This window comes from Podarcis melisellensis (assembly GCF_964234715.1).
Source record: "Podarcis melisellensis genome assembly, chromosome: 7".
NCBI lineage: Eukaryota > Metazoa > Chordata > Lepidosauria > Squamata > Lacertidae > Podarcis > Podarcis melisellensis.
The window spans coordinates 64,443,351-64,460,107 of record NC_138539.1 but is presented as its reverse complement, the minus strand read 5'-3'; the positions used below and the strand labels follow the sequence as shown (position 1 = coordinate 64,460,107).

At 43.2% G+C, this 16,757-nt stretch overlaps 1 protein-coding gene across 1 annotated transcript in view; it reads right to left on the bottom strand.

Moving 5' to 3' along the window:
* Positions 1-5,592: 5,592 nt before the first annotated feature.
* The window catches only part of PXDC1 (PX domain containing 1), a 35,565-nt gene continuing 24,400 nt past the window's right edge, over positions 5,593-16,757 (bottom strand). Inside the window, exons 3-5 of the mRNA XM_081918338.1 lie at positions 15,922-16,039; positions 10,315-10,426; positions 5,593-5,735 (exon numbers count right to left, since the gene is read on the bottom strand). Of these exons, the coding sequence (XP_081774464.1) occupies positions 5,618-5,735; positions 10,315-10,426; positions 15,922-16,039 (348 nt within the window). The 3' untranslated portion in view covers positions 5,593-5,617. The remainder of the gene's footprint in view (positions 5,736-10,314; positions 10,427-15,921; positions 16,040-16,757) is intronic.

The window sequence follows — 16,757 nt, the reverse complement described above, 5'->3', positions numbered from 1 at the left end:
ATTTACACCTTCAAACCACACTCATTGAAATATACTCGGAGTCAAGAGTGGGTTTCATGCTCTTTATTCAGCTCATAGTGGTGAGAAGGAATGTAAGTTCCCCCAGAATGTCTGTTTATATACCGTACATTATTTACACAATGGGCTGCACGTGATTGGCTAATTCCGGGATTCACCTGTAGGCCAATCAGGTTGCGGATTCACTTCCACCTGGAGCTGGATTGGGTGGCTCCTGTGGACCAATCAGACTGCTGCATTCTGGACCCTATTGTTCTAGGACCAATCAGACTGCTGCATTCTGAATCTTATTTGTTCTAGGACCAACCAGACTGCTGCATTCTGAATCCTATTTTTCTAGGACCAGTCAGACTGCTGCCTTTTGGATCCTATACAACTCAGTACATAACACTCATCAAACACATTGGGGCAGGGATCGATCATGCTTCTTGTCCCACCTTTGTATATCTAGCAGGAGGAATGAAGAACTTCTATGTGCATGTACAAAGTGTATATACATAGACAGTGCACAGCTGGAGGCCCAGATTGTGCATGGGTCGCAAATCATGCCCCAAAGCCTCTGTATATTTAGGTGTGCAATACAGAGTTTCCTTGGCACTTTCTGTGAGCGCAGAGAGATTTGGGGGTAGATATAGCAGGCACAATCTCACCCTGTTATCATCCATGTGTTCAGTGAATACTGTTTGCAGGTTCACATGAGCAGAGCTCCCATTTTGTAGGTTACATGCTTTGGTCAGTGAGCACAACTTAAGAATCTGACGGCAATTGTATTGATGTAAAATGCATTCCTTAAACACATAGATGTGGCTCTATCTAAAGCAGTTCAAACTGACCGTTAAAGGGAGCCAAGGAATCACTCCCTCAAAGGGTTTTGCTGATATTATTTTGTTTTGCAAGGAAATGTATGCAGTGAGGCTGCAATGATACTGATGCAATGCACCTGCTGCCATTCTGGTGCCATTTCAGCAAGACAAAAGCAAATGGTTTGTTTCTAAGAAATTATTATTACTTCATGCTGTCATCAGCTTCAGAAAGCAGCCATAGCATCAAGCACAGCTAAATTCATCTTTTGAGCCGTTTCTTTGGAAATAGGAGTCTTGGGTGGGTTGTTGTTGTTTTTAATGTGACATCAAGTACGGTAATGACCTTGTGTAAAAATGATGCCAAGCTGTTATGCGCTGATTTCTGTATGTTGAGGAGGAATGCGTTTGGGTTCTGAAAACCTAAATGGGAAACAACAATGGACTTTACTCCAGGGGCTCAAATGAAACCGCAACATGAATAGACCACAATAAAAAGAGATTCTTAAAATGACCAAGAGTTATTACCACAATGTATGTTAAGCACTCAAGTAAAGGAGCAGCTTTTACAGGATGATTTGATAATTACTTTGCTGGCACCGACTACGGAAAGCCTTTTAAAACAAACACAGCAGCCAATGTACTTGGACAATCTCTGGCACAAAGATACGTAAAAGATAATCCCCGCCTCACTGGATTAGCCAAAAGTGTTGTGATTATATTGCTAATAGTAGCCAGCCAACCTAGACAGCATCTTAAAATGTAGAGACATCACCTTGCCAACAAAGGTCCGTATAGTAAAAGCTATGGTTTTCCCAGTAGTGATGTATGGAAGTGAAAGCTGGACCATAAGGAAGGCTGATCGCCGAAGAATTGATGCTTTTGAATTATGGTGCTGGAGGAGACTCTTGAGAGTCCCATGGACTGCAAGAAGATCAAACCTATCCATTCTGAAGGAAATCAGCCCTGAGGGCTCACTGGAAGGACAGATCCTGAAGCTGAGGCTCCAATACTTTGGCCACCTCATGAGAAGAGAAGACTCCCTGAAAAAGACCCTGATGTTGGGAAAGATGGAGGGCACAAGGAGAAGGGGACGACAGAGGACGAGATGGTTGGACAGTGTTCTCGAAGCTACCTGCATGAGTTTGACAAAACTGCGGGTGGCAGTGGAAGACAGAAGTGCCTGTCGTGCTCTGGTCCATGGGGTCACGAAGAGTCAGACACGACTAAATGACTAAACAACAGTAGCCAGCCAGGAACCCCTAGAAGTTTACAAACAAGACATAGAATGAGATGGTTTGATCATTCCCAGCATGGCTATTGTAGAGGTAGAGTGCGCTTCTACATGGAGGTGCAATGGCGAATAGCTGCTGACAGCTATATCTTTTTTTATTTTTTTCCTAATCCCTTTTCAAATTCATTATTAAAATTATAATACTTAAGCCAATGGCCATCACATCTCATATTTGCTTAAATTCCATCAGTCATTTCTATGCTGTGTGGAGAAAAATATATATCTCCTTTTGTTGTCTTGAACCTACTGTCAATCCCCTTTATTGCATAATTCCAAATTCTAGTCAATATTTTAACGGAAGAAGTATTTTGTTCTCTGTGCCTTTGTTTCCATTTCCAGTGATTGCATTTTTTTCCCCCACATTCAAGTCTCTGTCCTCACAAGTCAGCAGAAATAAAAGTTTCAATTTCTACAATTGAAGCAAAAATTAACCAGTGCGTAGTTTTATTAAGACTGTGACAAGTTGTTCCCCCCCACCCCCACAGCCCCTTAAAGGGCTGGAATATAGTAACATGATTTGACTCATAATCTGGACATAACACTTAATTATGTAACCTAACTAACGGCAAGAATTGACATAAATGATCACTTTATAGGTTACAATGAGTTAGTTCTGTACTAGAAACAGCTTGAGGGCAATCCCCAGATTGCTTCACCAGACAGTACAGTTAATCCATCTCAACATTTGGTATTATAGAGCAGGATTTCCCTTTGGGTATTAATGACATCACAGTGCCATTGATGGAAGCAGCGAAAAAGCAAGAGCAGTGCAGCACGTTGCTCTGTCAGTCCCAGTAAAGAAATAGTTCTGGGTTCTCAAGGGATCATTTTTAGATTTCTCTCCCACCAAGCCAATATATTGTGATGTACTTAGACCTGGGAGACCCAGGCATTAAGCCCTGCTCAGCCAAAGAGCCAGTCACTATTGCTTTGTGTAGCGTACCTTGTTGTGAGGATAAAATTGTGTAGTACAGGGACGAGGAATCTGCGACCCTTTCAGGGTTGTTAGACTGCCATTCCCATCAGCTGCAGCCTTCGTGGCCAGGGCTGATGGGAGTTGGAGTCTAGCACCATCTAGAAAGCTGCAGGTTCCCTATCTTGAATAAGGGCATGTGGCAAGTGCAAGCCATGGTCCAACTGTCTAGTAATCCAGGAAGAGTGTTGGACAACCAAACGAACATTGAAGGTAAACCATGTTACAGAAATAAGCAACTCCTCTTCAATACATGGTAACCTCAAAATCCCATCTTTCTTCCAAGACAATGTATTGTCACTTCAGTTCTCTGTGTTAATGGGGTCCTGCTTGGTGCCACGATGATGTGAGGCTCCCATGCTGCTGCTCTGCATGGGAGCGTGCTGGGTTTGCCTTGTTCCTCACAGCCATTCTGTCCTTTAGAAAGCTACTCCCATTCTCCCTCTTCTCTGCCTCCAATTCCCTGACACCCATTCAGAGCAGGAAGTATCAAACTAGATGGACCAACAACATATGGCAGTTTCATATGCCAAATACCTTAAGATCACGCTCAACACCAGGTGTTACACGTACAATGAGTAATATTTTATTTCATTAAAATATATTGGAAACATCTCTTGCAAAAGAGGTGGGTTCTCAATAATTTATTACTATTTACATTAGCAAATTTTGTTTTACAATCATACAAAAGAATACTGAAAGGTTCACAGGAGAAAGGGGCAATGTACCATACTCTTCGGAGCTTGGGGGGAAACAAATGGAGCAAGGAACTTGGAATGTATTCTGTTCTTCATTTCCTACACACAACTTCTGGCAATTCCACTAAACACCTCTATCAGTTTTATCTCAGTTTAACCACCATTTCCCCTTCCTCTGGGAACTATAATTTTCAGTGGGTGTTGATAATACTCTGCTGGAGCATGGCTCACAGAAATACAGTTCTTCATATTCCCCCTGAGTAGAAGGAATGACAATTAAACCAGTTGAGGCCTATAGTTTAGATGTGCCTTTATTAAGCAGCTTCATCACAGTATGTGGTTGAATAAGCTGCGAAAACAGGTGCTTTGCCATCCTATGAGCTGGAGCCAAAACCAAGCTTAACACAGCACTATTCAGTAGTTAAAAGGCTTTGAGGCCTGCTTCTGCTGTTACCTCAAATGCTTCATGTTAACAGAGCCCACTACTGTCACCACAGAACCAGTTCTCCCACCTCATCCATGCCATTCAGGCCTACAGAAATTGTCTCCGTGCCATGTCCTCCTTCAGGGAATGCAAGAGTTGTTTACTCTTTTCCCCAAGCCAGTGGCAAGCAGAAGGGACAATGTGGCTGTCACTTTCAAGGACCTCCAAAATTGCACTTGTTTTCTTAATAGCTGTGCATGGAAGCTCTTTCAGGGCCAAAACTCTGCCTGCTGTAGAGCTTTTTTGGTCAAGCTTCCAACCCCAGAAGGCAAACAGAGGGGAAGGGCCAGAGTCATAGTGGGCTAGTGGATTTTTATAAGGCTGCACCTGTTGCTGTAGCACAGCTTTAAAATGTCTGCATGTAGATGGTTGAAGCTTATTTCTGAATGCATGAGAAGGAAGAATAATGGGAGCCATAGAGGGACTCCCATCAGTCCCAGTTGGCATGGACACTGGTCAAGGATGATGGATGGAAGTTGTAGTCCACAAATATATGGTGGTCCACAAGATCCTCATTCCTGCCCTAGACAGCCAGCTGACAATTCTGGTGGAAACCCTGCAATAGTGAGAATGGGAATTTCCTGGTTCCAAGACAGGGGAGAAATCCTACCAGCATTTCTAGCAGACCCATCCAAAATTCAGGTACAGTTAAAAAAAATTTTTTTTTTAATTGTGCATTTCTTTCCCTTTCCCCCAACTTGGGATGTAACTTGCTTGTTTCCTTTATAATTATTTTTATTATTAATTATTATTTCAAGTGAAAAAGACAGGCCCTCAGATGATTAAATAAAACCACAGGCTTAGAATAAGTTAAATTAAGCAATCCATTTATGTGCTTATTTCCTGCAGGCACGCATGACATAAGGCATCTTTCAATGAATGAACTACCATGACACTTGTTAGAAGTTGTCACTCTGAGGAATGAAAACTGAACACAGGAGGTCTTTCATTGGGAAAGGTTAAGAATGTACTTCTGGTAAGCTCGAGGGAGAAGAAATGTGGATGGTCTTTGCAAGTTCTACCGTATATCAGTAAGAACCGGCGCCACTGATTTTTGCACATTCACCAATGATTTGTCAACAGCATGGTTGCTGCTGATTTTGCTGCATGAGATAGTATGATGCTGTATGATGCTCCAGGTGTCTTTGCTTCATTCCTTTGGCAAAACTAATGTCTCTTTGTCCATTAGAATAGAACGGCATCTTCACAAGCTGCTTCCAGGAACCATGATAAAGAACCAAGCAGAGGTGGCAGCATCAAGACAGATGTAGCGAGCCCCTTTCTGCCTTGCATCTCAAGACAAATGCAAAACTATGGGATGGTGAACGCCACAAAGTTCATTTGGCACTCTTAGTCCAAAATATCAGTTTCAAACGGAACCAGGTGGTAGTACGACAAGTTGGTGACATATGCTGTTGGGTCATCGCTGCCCTCGAGCTCGGAGGTAAATTCGCCAACATTTTCAAACCTAGAATGGGACAAAACAAGGAGTTCACATCATTCATGCTTAATCACGCTACTGTATTAAAAAGGGGAAATGTGCCTTGGGATGGAATGCACATAAGGAAACAGAAATTAAGCTCCTGAGAAGCGACAGATGCCCTTGACAGAAAGCACCATGGGATAATATATGGCATCAGTAGGCAAACTCAGGCCCGGGGGTCGGATCCAGCCCAACTGCATTCTAAATCCGTCCCTGTGTTTTTACATGAGTAGCATGTGTCCTTTTATTTAAAATGCATCTCTGGGTTATTTGTGGGGCATAGGAATTCTTTCATTCCCCATATATATATATCGGCCCCCACAAGGTCTGAGGGACAGTGGACCGGCCTTCTGCTGGAAAAAAAAATTGCTGACCCCTGATATATGGTTTTGTTGTCCTAATCACAGTGCTCAAAACCACCAGCTTGTTCACAACAATACCAATGGTGCTAAAAGCCTTTCACACAGGAGATAATGATTGGGACATGCAGAGTTTTCTTTGTTGTCCCCAGAAATTCTTTGTTCAGGCTCCATATTCCATTGCTCAAGCAAAACAATGGTTTGAATTGACTGGCATGCAGACCTAGTAGCTGAAAAGGCTTGAAGGGCTACCTGCCGTTGTAGCACAACTTGGTATGCAAATTATGCTCAAGTCATACCTCTTGATTATGGCAAGCCCACTAGGCCTCAGAGTCTACACTCAAAACGTCCACAGGCCACCATTTTCCATGTCACCGAAAGCTCCCTAATAACTATATAACCAACAGACCAAAATCCTGCACCCCGATTGAAAACAAGCATTTTTCTCTCTGGGTCACCAAATAGCGTCATGTCAAATAGTCATGATGCTTCATTTTATTATAACTTGGATTGGAGGATGAAGAAAGGCAGTTAACTAGAAAGTGCTATGGCCATGGTTTTTGCAACGAATGCCCACATCTTCACTCTGAGAGCCTTTGACAGCTTCTCCAAAGGCCTTTTTACTTATCACATACCAAGCAGTGCAGAAAGAAATCCAAGCTGATATTCAATGCTAGCCCTACTCTAAGCAGGCCCATTGACATTAATTGGCACAGCTAAATAAGGTTCGTTACTTTCAATGGGTCAACTCTTGATCAGAACTTGGTTGAATACAGTCCCTACTCTTAGTTACAGCTAAGATGGTAAAAATCTCCTGTTTCTTCCATTTTGATTCCTGTGAGGTCACCCAATGACAGTCAACATGACTAAAAATTAATGTGGATGGAAAATGTTGATTGGATCTGGGCTGAGCTTGGCATCTGATGAAGCAAGTGGCTGGCCGCATACTGGGGGCTCGTAACTCACCCATCTTCTACTTTAAACAACTGCATAGCTACCCAAAGTGACTTGATGGGAGTGTAGTAAGCTGAGCTGGCATATTTGGAAGCAAACAATTCATTCCTGGTGTAGTTCCATTCTGTGCACTATACGAACTGGCCTTCATTGCAGGCTGAATTCAAGCAACCACAGACGTTGTTGATAGTCACGTGGTATCCTGAATTGAAGTTCACTTGTTCCGAAGAGATCATGTGGGAACTCCACTAAATGCCCAGGTTAATATTGGCTGCAATGCCACACATTTCCCCTAAGCTGGTGAGAGGACAGAATGTTCAGTTGTGCGTCAGGCCTGTTGTTGGTGGCCTTACATGATCTCTTCCTTGTGAATTTGCAACATTTGTAGGCATTATTTGAAAATAATAACCGCCACAGAGAACATGACTTTGTATTCAGTGGCTAGGAAACTGCCCCTCATTTTAGTCATGAACAAATGAGCTTTACATTTTAGCTAAACTAGATGAAAGATGTTTGCATTCCCTGCCTCTCTCTTTACCATCGCAGTGTCATGGTCCTTGCAATCTAAGACTTCCTTCTTTGAGGCTAGCAAGACACTCTTAGAATATCTTGCTAGGCATGAGAAGTGGCTGAGCTATAAATACTTTATAGTATGGCTGGATCACTTAAGCCATTCTTCTGAACTAATATAACTGCAGCGATTAAAACACCCGGAAGGCTGCAACAATCAAGCCAATCTAATGTTCCACATGCATGAAAACCCGAGAGGAGAGACTGCCACCTACTGAATCAGAAACACCTCCTTCTGAAGGATGTTGGAAATATTTGTCTGCTTCCTGTTTAACTGAAATTTAAACCAATCCCCCCTGCTGCCTCAATCATCTTGCAAGACTATGTAGGTAAGGTAGGGTAAAGGACCCCTGGGTGGTTAAGTCCAGTCAAAAGCAACTATGGGGTTGTGGCGCTCATCTCACTTTCAGGCTGAGGGAGCCGGCGTTTGTCCACAGACAGCCTTCCAAGTCATGTGGCCAGCAGGACTAAACCACTTCTGGCACAACAGGACACTGTGATGGAAACCAGAGCAGCGCACAGAAACACTGTTTACCTTCCCATCACAGCGGTACCTATTTATCTACTTGCACTGGTGTGCTTTTGAACTGCTAGGTTGGCAGGAGCTGGGACAGAGCAATGGGAGCTCACCCCATCATGGGGATTCGAACCGCCAACTTCTGGCCAGCAAGCCTAAGAGGCTCAGTGGTTTAGACCACAGTGCCACCCGCGTCCCTACTATGTATTCTATGTGCATAAGCAAGTTTCCCTGCTTCAAGGCCCCACTGAAGCTCATCAAGTGTGACTTCTGCTTCTGCTCCTGACATTCATTAATATAAGCAAGAGTACCAGAGCCCCAGGGATCTTCTGCAGTGAATATTGTCAACATAGCTGCCTATGAAGACCGCATTTAAAAGTTTGGTTTGGTTGCTATCTGTAAACTCTTCTCCTATCATTAAAGCAACATAGAAAACAATATTTACAGAGGAGGGGAGAAAGAAAAGAAAAGGAGTGTTTTCAGCACCATACTAATGCCAACTGTGATTCAGCATTAGTAATATAATAACCACCTGCCTGACTCATAGTAGCTGTATTAAGAGTGTGTGTTGTTTGTTTGTTTGTTTGTTTGTGTGTGTGTGTGTGTGTGTGTGTGTGTGTGAATAGCCCACTCACCAGCATGCTTGGGTTGGGTTTTTCTTAAGGTTCAATACACAATCCCAAGCAATTGAAGAGAAGTTCACAACATAAAAATATATATATTCAAAGAGAAGACAACATAAAACTGATCACACAAATGGAATCTGTTGCTGCAAGGGAGCAGTTGTGCTGATATAAAAACTAAAGGAGTACTCTTGTGCTGGACTGGTACATTCAATCCGTAATGACTCCCTGCCACACATTATAATGGAAAACGCTGTCGGAGGAGTCCCACTTTGTATGTTAAATTATACAGGAGATTCAGATCTACAAGAGACTCATTGCTTGTAAATCTAAATTTCTTATGAATGCCCAAATAAATTCAAGACTTCAGATGCTCAGCCTCATCATGTTATCGTGGTAATGGGATAAAGACTGGTGTTTCAGAGCTCTGCCACTGGGATGGGTGTCCAAATTATATTCCGCTAGGTAAAGGTATACGGAATTTCATGGAATTTCATTGCTTGACCCAGGCTGTCTCCTCTCACTACCTGCCCTGGCTCTGCTTCGACTCTCCTCTTCAATGTCTGCCCCTATTCAATTCCTCATACTTTTACATTCAACCCAATCTTGGTAGAATGAAAAAACATATTGCCTAACACTGGGCGATACCTGCTTTTCAATATTGCACTATAGCACTAGCTAAACATCGCTATATATCAATATATCACAATGTCTGAAACAAGGATGGAACTATGTAGAGGTAAACAGTAGGGCTGGGTGATGCCTGGTTTTCAACATGGTGCTATATCGCCAGCTAAACATCACGATATACAGATAACACAATGTCTGAAATAAGTATGGAGCTGGTTTTCAAGATTGTGTTATATCATCAGCTAAACATTGCTATATACTGATGTACAGTGCTTTTTCCCTAGAAAAATAGGTGCCGGAATTCACCATGAAGTTGTTACAGTAAGTCCCACACTTTCTAACAACATCAAAAAAGAGGTGCCAGTACTGCGTACCCTTGCATACCCCACTTTTTTAAAAAAAGCACTGCTGATATATCACAACGTCTGAAATAAGAATGGAGTTTTGTAGAGGCATTGGCTGGCTTCACAGTTTTTCCCACATTGTGATTTTTGCATAGCACACAGACACACACATGATTCGCAATATATTGGCAGGTCAAAATTTATGAAACCGCTATCACAATAGGGACTTCAAACGAGTTTTGGACGATACATCGTCTAGCCCTAATATTGTTCCCTCCCTGTCATCTTCCACCTCAGTATTAGTTCTCAGATTTGTATCTCCAGTCTACTTTTCCTCCAGATTATGCTGCTCTTGGTAGTATGGGAGGCATTGCCCCATGGTAAACTCTCACCCCAAACTTAGATCCTGTTTGGGGTGGGGCATGGGGAAGAGGCAATATATTTCATCAAACAGCTTCGTCTAACATTTTGGTTCTTGATCAACCCTGGGATGACACAAAATGTTGTTGAGAATGGGCATTTATGTTTACGGATGGAAATATTCATTCAAATACCATGTATACTTACAAATGTTCTGCTGAATCGACATCTAAGTGCTTTTCTTTCCCATTTGGTATACTGTGATCAATGACTATTGTTTCTGTGTTGGCTAAACAAAACCCATTAGATCGCATGATTTCTATGGAAGAAAAAGAAAGGAAAAGGGGAAACATCAATATATGAGGACTAATTCCAGAAAGGAACGTGTGCCTACCTAACAAATGAGATCACAAATCAAACGTTATTTGAGGAAAAGGAGACATAAATATTTCCCCCCACAAAGGAGCACACCGATACAAAATTATTGTAAGCATCTCTGCTTTATGGATTAAGCCTTAGTGAAAGGAAATTTATGGGCCATTTCTTGGATAAACAGCTTCTTTAGAAATCACTGGCAAATTCCAATTGTTCTCAGACAGAAAGCATGTTATGGTCTTTCTAGCTGTAAGACGTCAGTGATGTAAACCTCCTTGAGGAGTCCACAAGGGAAAAAATGAGGGGGTGTATGTTGTTGTTGTTGTTTAGTTGTGTCCGACTCTTCGTGACCCCATGGACCAGAGCACGCCAGGCACTCCTATCTTCCACTGCCTCCGTTTGGTCAAACTCATGTTGTTAGCTTCGAGAACACTGTCCAACCATCTCGTCCTCTCTCATCCCCTTCTCCTTGTGCCCTCCCAACATCAGGGACTTTTCCAGGGAGTCTTCTCTTCTCATGAGGTGGCCAAAGTATTGGAGTCTCAGCTTCAGGATCTGTCCTTCCAGTGAGCACTCAGGACAGATCCATTCCTTAAGAATGGAGAGGTTTGATCTTCTTGCAGTCCATGGGACTCTCAAGAGTCTCCTCCAGCACCATAATTCAAAAGCATCAATTCTTCGGCGATCAGCCTTCTTTATGGTCCAGCTCTCACTTCCATACATCGAGGGGGTGTATGACCACAGTTAAAAGAAGTGGAGCAATTGGTATTTAAATAACCCTACCTCCCAATAAGATCCTTTAAGCCCATGGTCTAAAATTACCAATTGGGCCAAACTGAATCATGGGACATGCTCAATCAGACACCCAAAACTGAACTTGGAGAGCTGAAAGCATATTTTAGGGTACTATGCCACCCCCCCCCAAGAAATTGAATTGGTAAGTGAAGTGTTAATGTTGTGAACCTCTCACTTATTTCCATGTATAGCTCTGGTGGCAGCGACCCAGAAGTGCTTTATTTGCTAAGCAGAATCAACAAGGGCAAAAGGTTGGATGGGCGACTACATGAGAACACTGACTCCTGCTGGCTATATGTGGCATTTCATTCTTCTTTAGGTCAGCCTGGATAGCTTAGTTGGTTAGAGCATGGTGCTGATAATGCCAAGGCTGCAAGTTTGATCCCCGTAAGGGACAGCTGCATATTCCTGCATTGCAGGGGGTTGGACTAGATGATCCTTGGGCTCCCTTCCAACTTCCAACATCCTATGATTCTATATAATGTGTGTAAACAATGCCAGTGACCTTCTTCCAAACAAACTGACTCCTGCATGAGCACTGTACCCTTGGAATAGCTCCCCACTTGGAAGTGGGACACATATGCATAACAAGAAACATTTGACCTTTGATTCCTCAACTGTGACAGAAACCGTTATGATGGGGATTGTAAACTTCTCAGTATTCAATTAGCGTGGGAGGCTGCAATTCTGTTTGTCTTGAACTGAATTTTGCCAAGAAATGACAGCCTTTGGTAACAGATTTTCAATGGGAGGAAAAGAGAGGGGGGAGGAGAGAGAATGAAAGGGCTTTTGTACCTTACACGCCAGTGTTTTGTGCAAAAATAATGGAGAAATTCTCTAATTAGGTACAGGATTTTAAAGGCAGAAACTTTATTCCGGGAACCCCTAAAAGATTTTGCTCACTTTGTCACACTAACCTGGCTGTGCAAGATGAAACTAAACCGTCTGTTATTTTTGGTTTTAAGCATATTCTCATTATCTTCACTCAGACACAACACTTGAGAAGAAGGATGATTCTTCTGCCTATTCTGAGCTTAGTAAAAGCACATTTATTGTTAAGTTTTCTATCAGTTCCCTGTCTCTGCTGCCCTCCTTCTCCTAACCCATCAGGAAGTGCACTTAAAGTATGACTCATCTTCTGCAACAAAGGATTGTACTGCAGACTGAGACGTAAACTCCAGACTCAAGCCTCTTACCATCTGGTATGCTTTCCTTCCTCTTTAATCTGGAGAGAGACTGTTTTGGGAACAGGCTTTTCTTTATTGAATACAAAATATGTCCTCCCTTTCCCCTTTCCAATCTTCTTTGGATGATAACAAATGGCCAACAAACAAAACCGCAGCAGATCCAATGTGAAATATGACCAGAATATTATTTTGCTTTGCTTTTCTCCCCACACAGAATCATAGAATTGTAGAATTAGAAGAGACCCTGAGCATCATCCATTCTAACACCCTGCAATGCAGGAATCTCAACCAAAGCGCACCATGATGGCCATCTAAACTCCGCTTAGAAACCTCCAAGGAAGGAGAGTCCACCACCTTATGAGAGAACACATTCCGCTGTCAAACAGCTTGGAATCGCCTTTCTTGCAATTTGAATCCATTGGTTTGGACCCTACCCTCCAGAGCAGGGCAAGCTTGCCCCATCTTCCCCGTGACAGCCCTTAGATATTTGAAAATGGCTATCATATCTCCTTGCCAACAAAGGTCTGTATAGTAAAAACTATGGTTTTCCCAGTAGTGATGTATGGAAGTGAGAGATGGACCATAAAGAAGGCTGATCGCCGAAGAATTGATGCTTATGAATTATGGTGCTGGAGGAGACTCTTGAGAGTCCCATGGACTGCAAGAAGATCAAACCTATCCTGAAGCTGAGGCTCCAATACTTTGGCCACCTCATGAGAAGAGAAGACTCCCTGGAAAGGACCCTGATGTTGGGAAAGATGGAGGGCACAAGGAGAAGGGGACGACAGAGGACGAGATAGTTGGACAGTGTTCTCGAAGCTACCAGCGTGAGTCTGACCAAACTGCGGGAGGCAGTGGAAGACAGGAGTGCCTGGCGTGCTCTGGTCCATGGGGTCACGAAGAGTCGGACACGACTAAAAGACTAAACAACAACATCATATCTCCTCTCATTCCTTGTGGATCACCCAGTCAACAGAGCATGAGACACTTAATCTCAGGATTGTGGGTTTGAGCTCCACATTGGGCAAAAGATTCCTGCACTGTAGGGGGTTGGATCAGATGAGCATTGTGGTCCCTTTCAACTCTACAATTCTATGATTCTTATCCAGGCTAAACATACCCAACCGTTTCTCATCAGGCTTGGCTTCCAGACCCTTGATCATCTTGGTTGCCCTCCTCTGCACATATTGCAGCTTGTCAACATCCTTCTTAAACTGTGCCTCCCAGAACAGCACACAGTATTCCAAGGGTGGTCTGACCAAGGCAGAATAGAGTGGGATTATTGCTTCCCTTGATCGTGACACTAGACTTCTGTTGATGCAGCCTAGAATAGCATTAGCTTTTTTTTCTTGCATCCTTGAGACTACAGCTTTTCTCTTCCAAGTTTAAATACTACCTTAGCAGTTAGCAAAAACACTGAATAATTCTACCCTGCAAGATTCTAGGAACATAGGAAGCTGCCTTACACTGAGTCATCCGTGCGTCTAGCTCAGTGTTGTCTACACTGAATGACAGCTGCTCTCAAGGGTCTCCGATAGGGGTGCCCCCCCATCTGAAGATGCCAGAGATCGAACCACAGTTGCTTTACCAGTGAACACAGCCTTTCTGAATGGGACGTCAACTTTCAAAGGAAAGGAGAGGGAATATACAGATCCTATCTTCCTCTTCCCTGCCTGAAGTGGACCTCTGCCCCCTCTGCTTCTTTCCAAGTCCTTCTTTAAATGGTTTTTTTATTCAGTTAGATCTTCTTCTTCTTCTTCTTCTTCTTCTTCTTCTTCTTCTTCTTCTTCTTCTTCTTCTTCACTGTGGAGGCCAATTCCGGATCGCTCAAACCCCCTGCTTCTAGCATCTCCCAGCTCATCTCTTCTGCAGACTGCTTTTCTGTGTGCCACCATCAGGATCTGGGATCTAAGTTGTTGTCTTCTGTGCCCTCTTGGACAGATGGCTCTCACCACTCTTCCTCATCCAGCCAGCCCCTGACACAATAGGACTCAGCACCTGATGAAGGGCAGTTCTCCTGGACAGGTTGCTGAGCCAAGGGGGTGCAAAACTGAGAAGATACATGATTGAGAAGATCCATTTGGGGTGCCAAATTATGGGCTCACAAATGGCGCCATATTATGAAAGATTACCAAAGTCCTCCCACCTGCTTTTTCTTCTTATTTGGCGATCACTCGTAGCCAAGTAAAATTATCTTCCATAAACACGGTTTTAATAATGAGTCCATCAGTGACTTTGGAGGCCAATTCTGGACCCACACGTCCTTCCACAGTGGGGACATTGGTTTCTGGGCGGGAGTTGATCATGGTGTGGATTTGCCAAGCGTGCCTTCCTCTTAGCACATTCCTCCTTTTCGTGCTGAGTTTGAGCATCTTCAAAGCCCATGACACCTTTGTAAAGGATGTTCTCCAACTGGAGCGCTCGCAGGCCAGTGCTTCCCAGTTGTCAGTGTTTATACTACATTTTTTTTTTAGATTTGCCTTGAGAGAGGCTTTAAACCTCTTTTGTTGAAAGCATTACACTTTCCATTTTTAAGCTTGGAATAGAGTAGTTGCTTTGGAAGACAATAATCAGGCATCCGCACAGCATGACCAGTCCAACGAAGCTGATGTTGAAGAATCATTGCTTCTTTATATGATTTTTGCTTCAGTTAGCTAAAACGTATAAGACTGAATCAAACAAAGCTTTACATTGTGCTTTAGAATCAGAGAACTGGAGAGTTTGAAAGGACCACGAGAGTAATCTAATCCACGCCCCCTGCAATGCAGGAATCTTTTGCCCAATGTGGGGCTCAATTCAATGACCCTGAGATGAAGAGTCTCATGCTTTGTCAACTGAGCTGCCCCAGGGAGTCTTTAGTATGATGTCCAAACACAGCCATTATAGAAAGCTGGTGTAGGCAATGTGGTTCCATCCAGATGTTGTTGGATTACAACTCCCACCCTTCCTGCCACGCTGGCTGGGCCTGTTGCAATCTGGAGTCCAACAAAGTTTGGAGGATGCCAAATTGGTTATTGTTGAAAGGGACCTTGGAAGCATCTAACAACATTCTGTAGCATTTTACAGTGGTGGGAGGAACTGCTGTTACTCCAACATGTGTTCAGCTCCCTGTGTGACTGTCCTGAACAGTATTATCCAAGATCAGCACACACAAAAACTAGATTACACCCCCTAACCACTTTAGATAATAGCTACTGAAGAGGTTACTTAAGGATTATCACAGCAGCCCAGATCATCTTGTCAATTGCCATGTCTCCAGTACCATCCAGTTTCAAAGAAAATTAGAAGGCATGGGGAAACAATGAAGTAATTCTCATTTGTGGAGTAAAATCCTTTGAGAAGCCTTAGGATAGGGGGGAGGATAGAGTGGAAGTGATTATCTTTTGAACCATATGGATGAAGATGGGTCAAACAATAAAATTAACTATTGTCGCTAAAGCAAGTTGATAACTCTTACCTGATATTTTAACTGGACTTTGAAAGCTTGGTTGAATTTTATGGACATTGTCATTTTTTAACACCTGATCTAAGGGAGATCTTTCGAAGAAGGTGAGGACGACTTCTGATCTGGAGTACTGGAGAAAAAGGATAAAAAAATAAATTATAATTACAAGAGCTCAGGAATGGGAGGAAATCTCATCTGAGAGTTCATTTTCATGGTTGCCTTTATTTACTGAAGGAGCACGTTCTAAGCTTGGGGCCGCAAATGTCAAGGTCAACAAGACACAATAACGGCAGCCATGCATGTTTAAACATGGAATTGCCCCAATAATATAGGAAGTGCAAGAGTGGGATCTGGTTTTAACCACAATGGCAACACACAGTGAAGGGTCCAGGATCCCCTCTGGACTTGCCACCTACTTCTTTGCTGCCCCTAGAGAGAAGACCATAAGAAAAGCCTGCTGGGTCACGTCAATGGTACATCAAGATTACAGTGCCCAACTAGATGTTTGTGGGACACCAGGGAGCAGAACATGTAGGCAAAAGTAGGTCCCCACCTCATAGTTTCCAGCAACTGATATCCAGAAGCATTACTGCCTCTGACGGTGGTTGGTAGGCACCCGTAACTTTATCCTCCATGTCTAATCCACTTTTAATCCAAGTTGGTGGCCTTAACTGCCTCTTATGGGCAGTCCCCTGGTCCTAGATCAGGCATAGGCAAACTCAGCCCTCCAGCTGTTTTGGGACTACAACTCCCATCATCCCTAGCTAACAGGACTAGTGGTCAGGGATGGTGGTAGTTGTAGTCCCAAAACATCTGGAGGACCACATTTGCCTATGCCTGATCTAGGA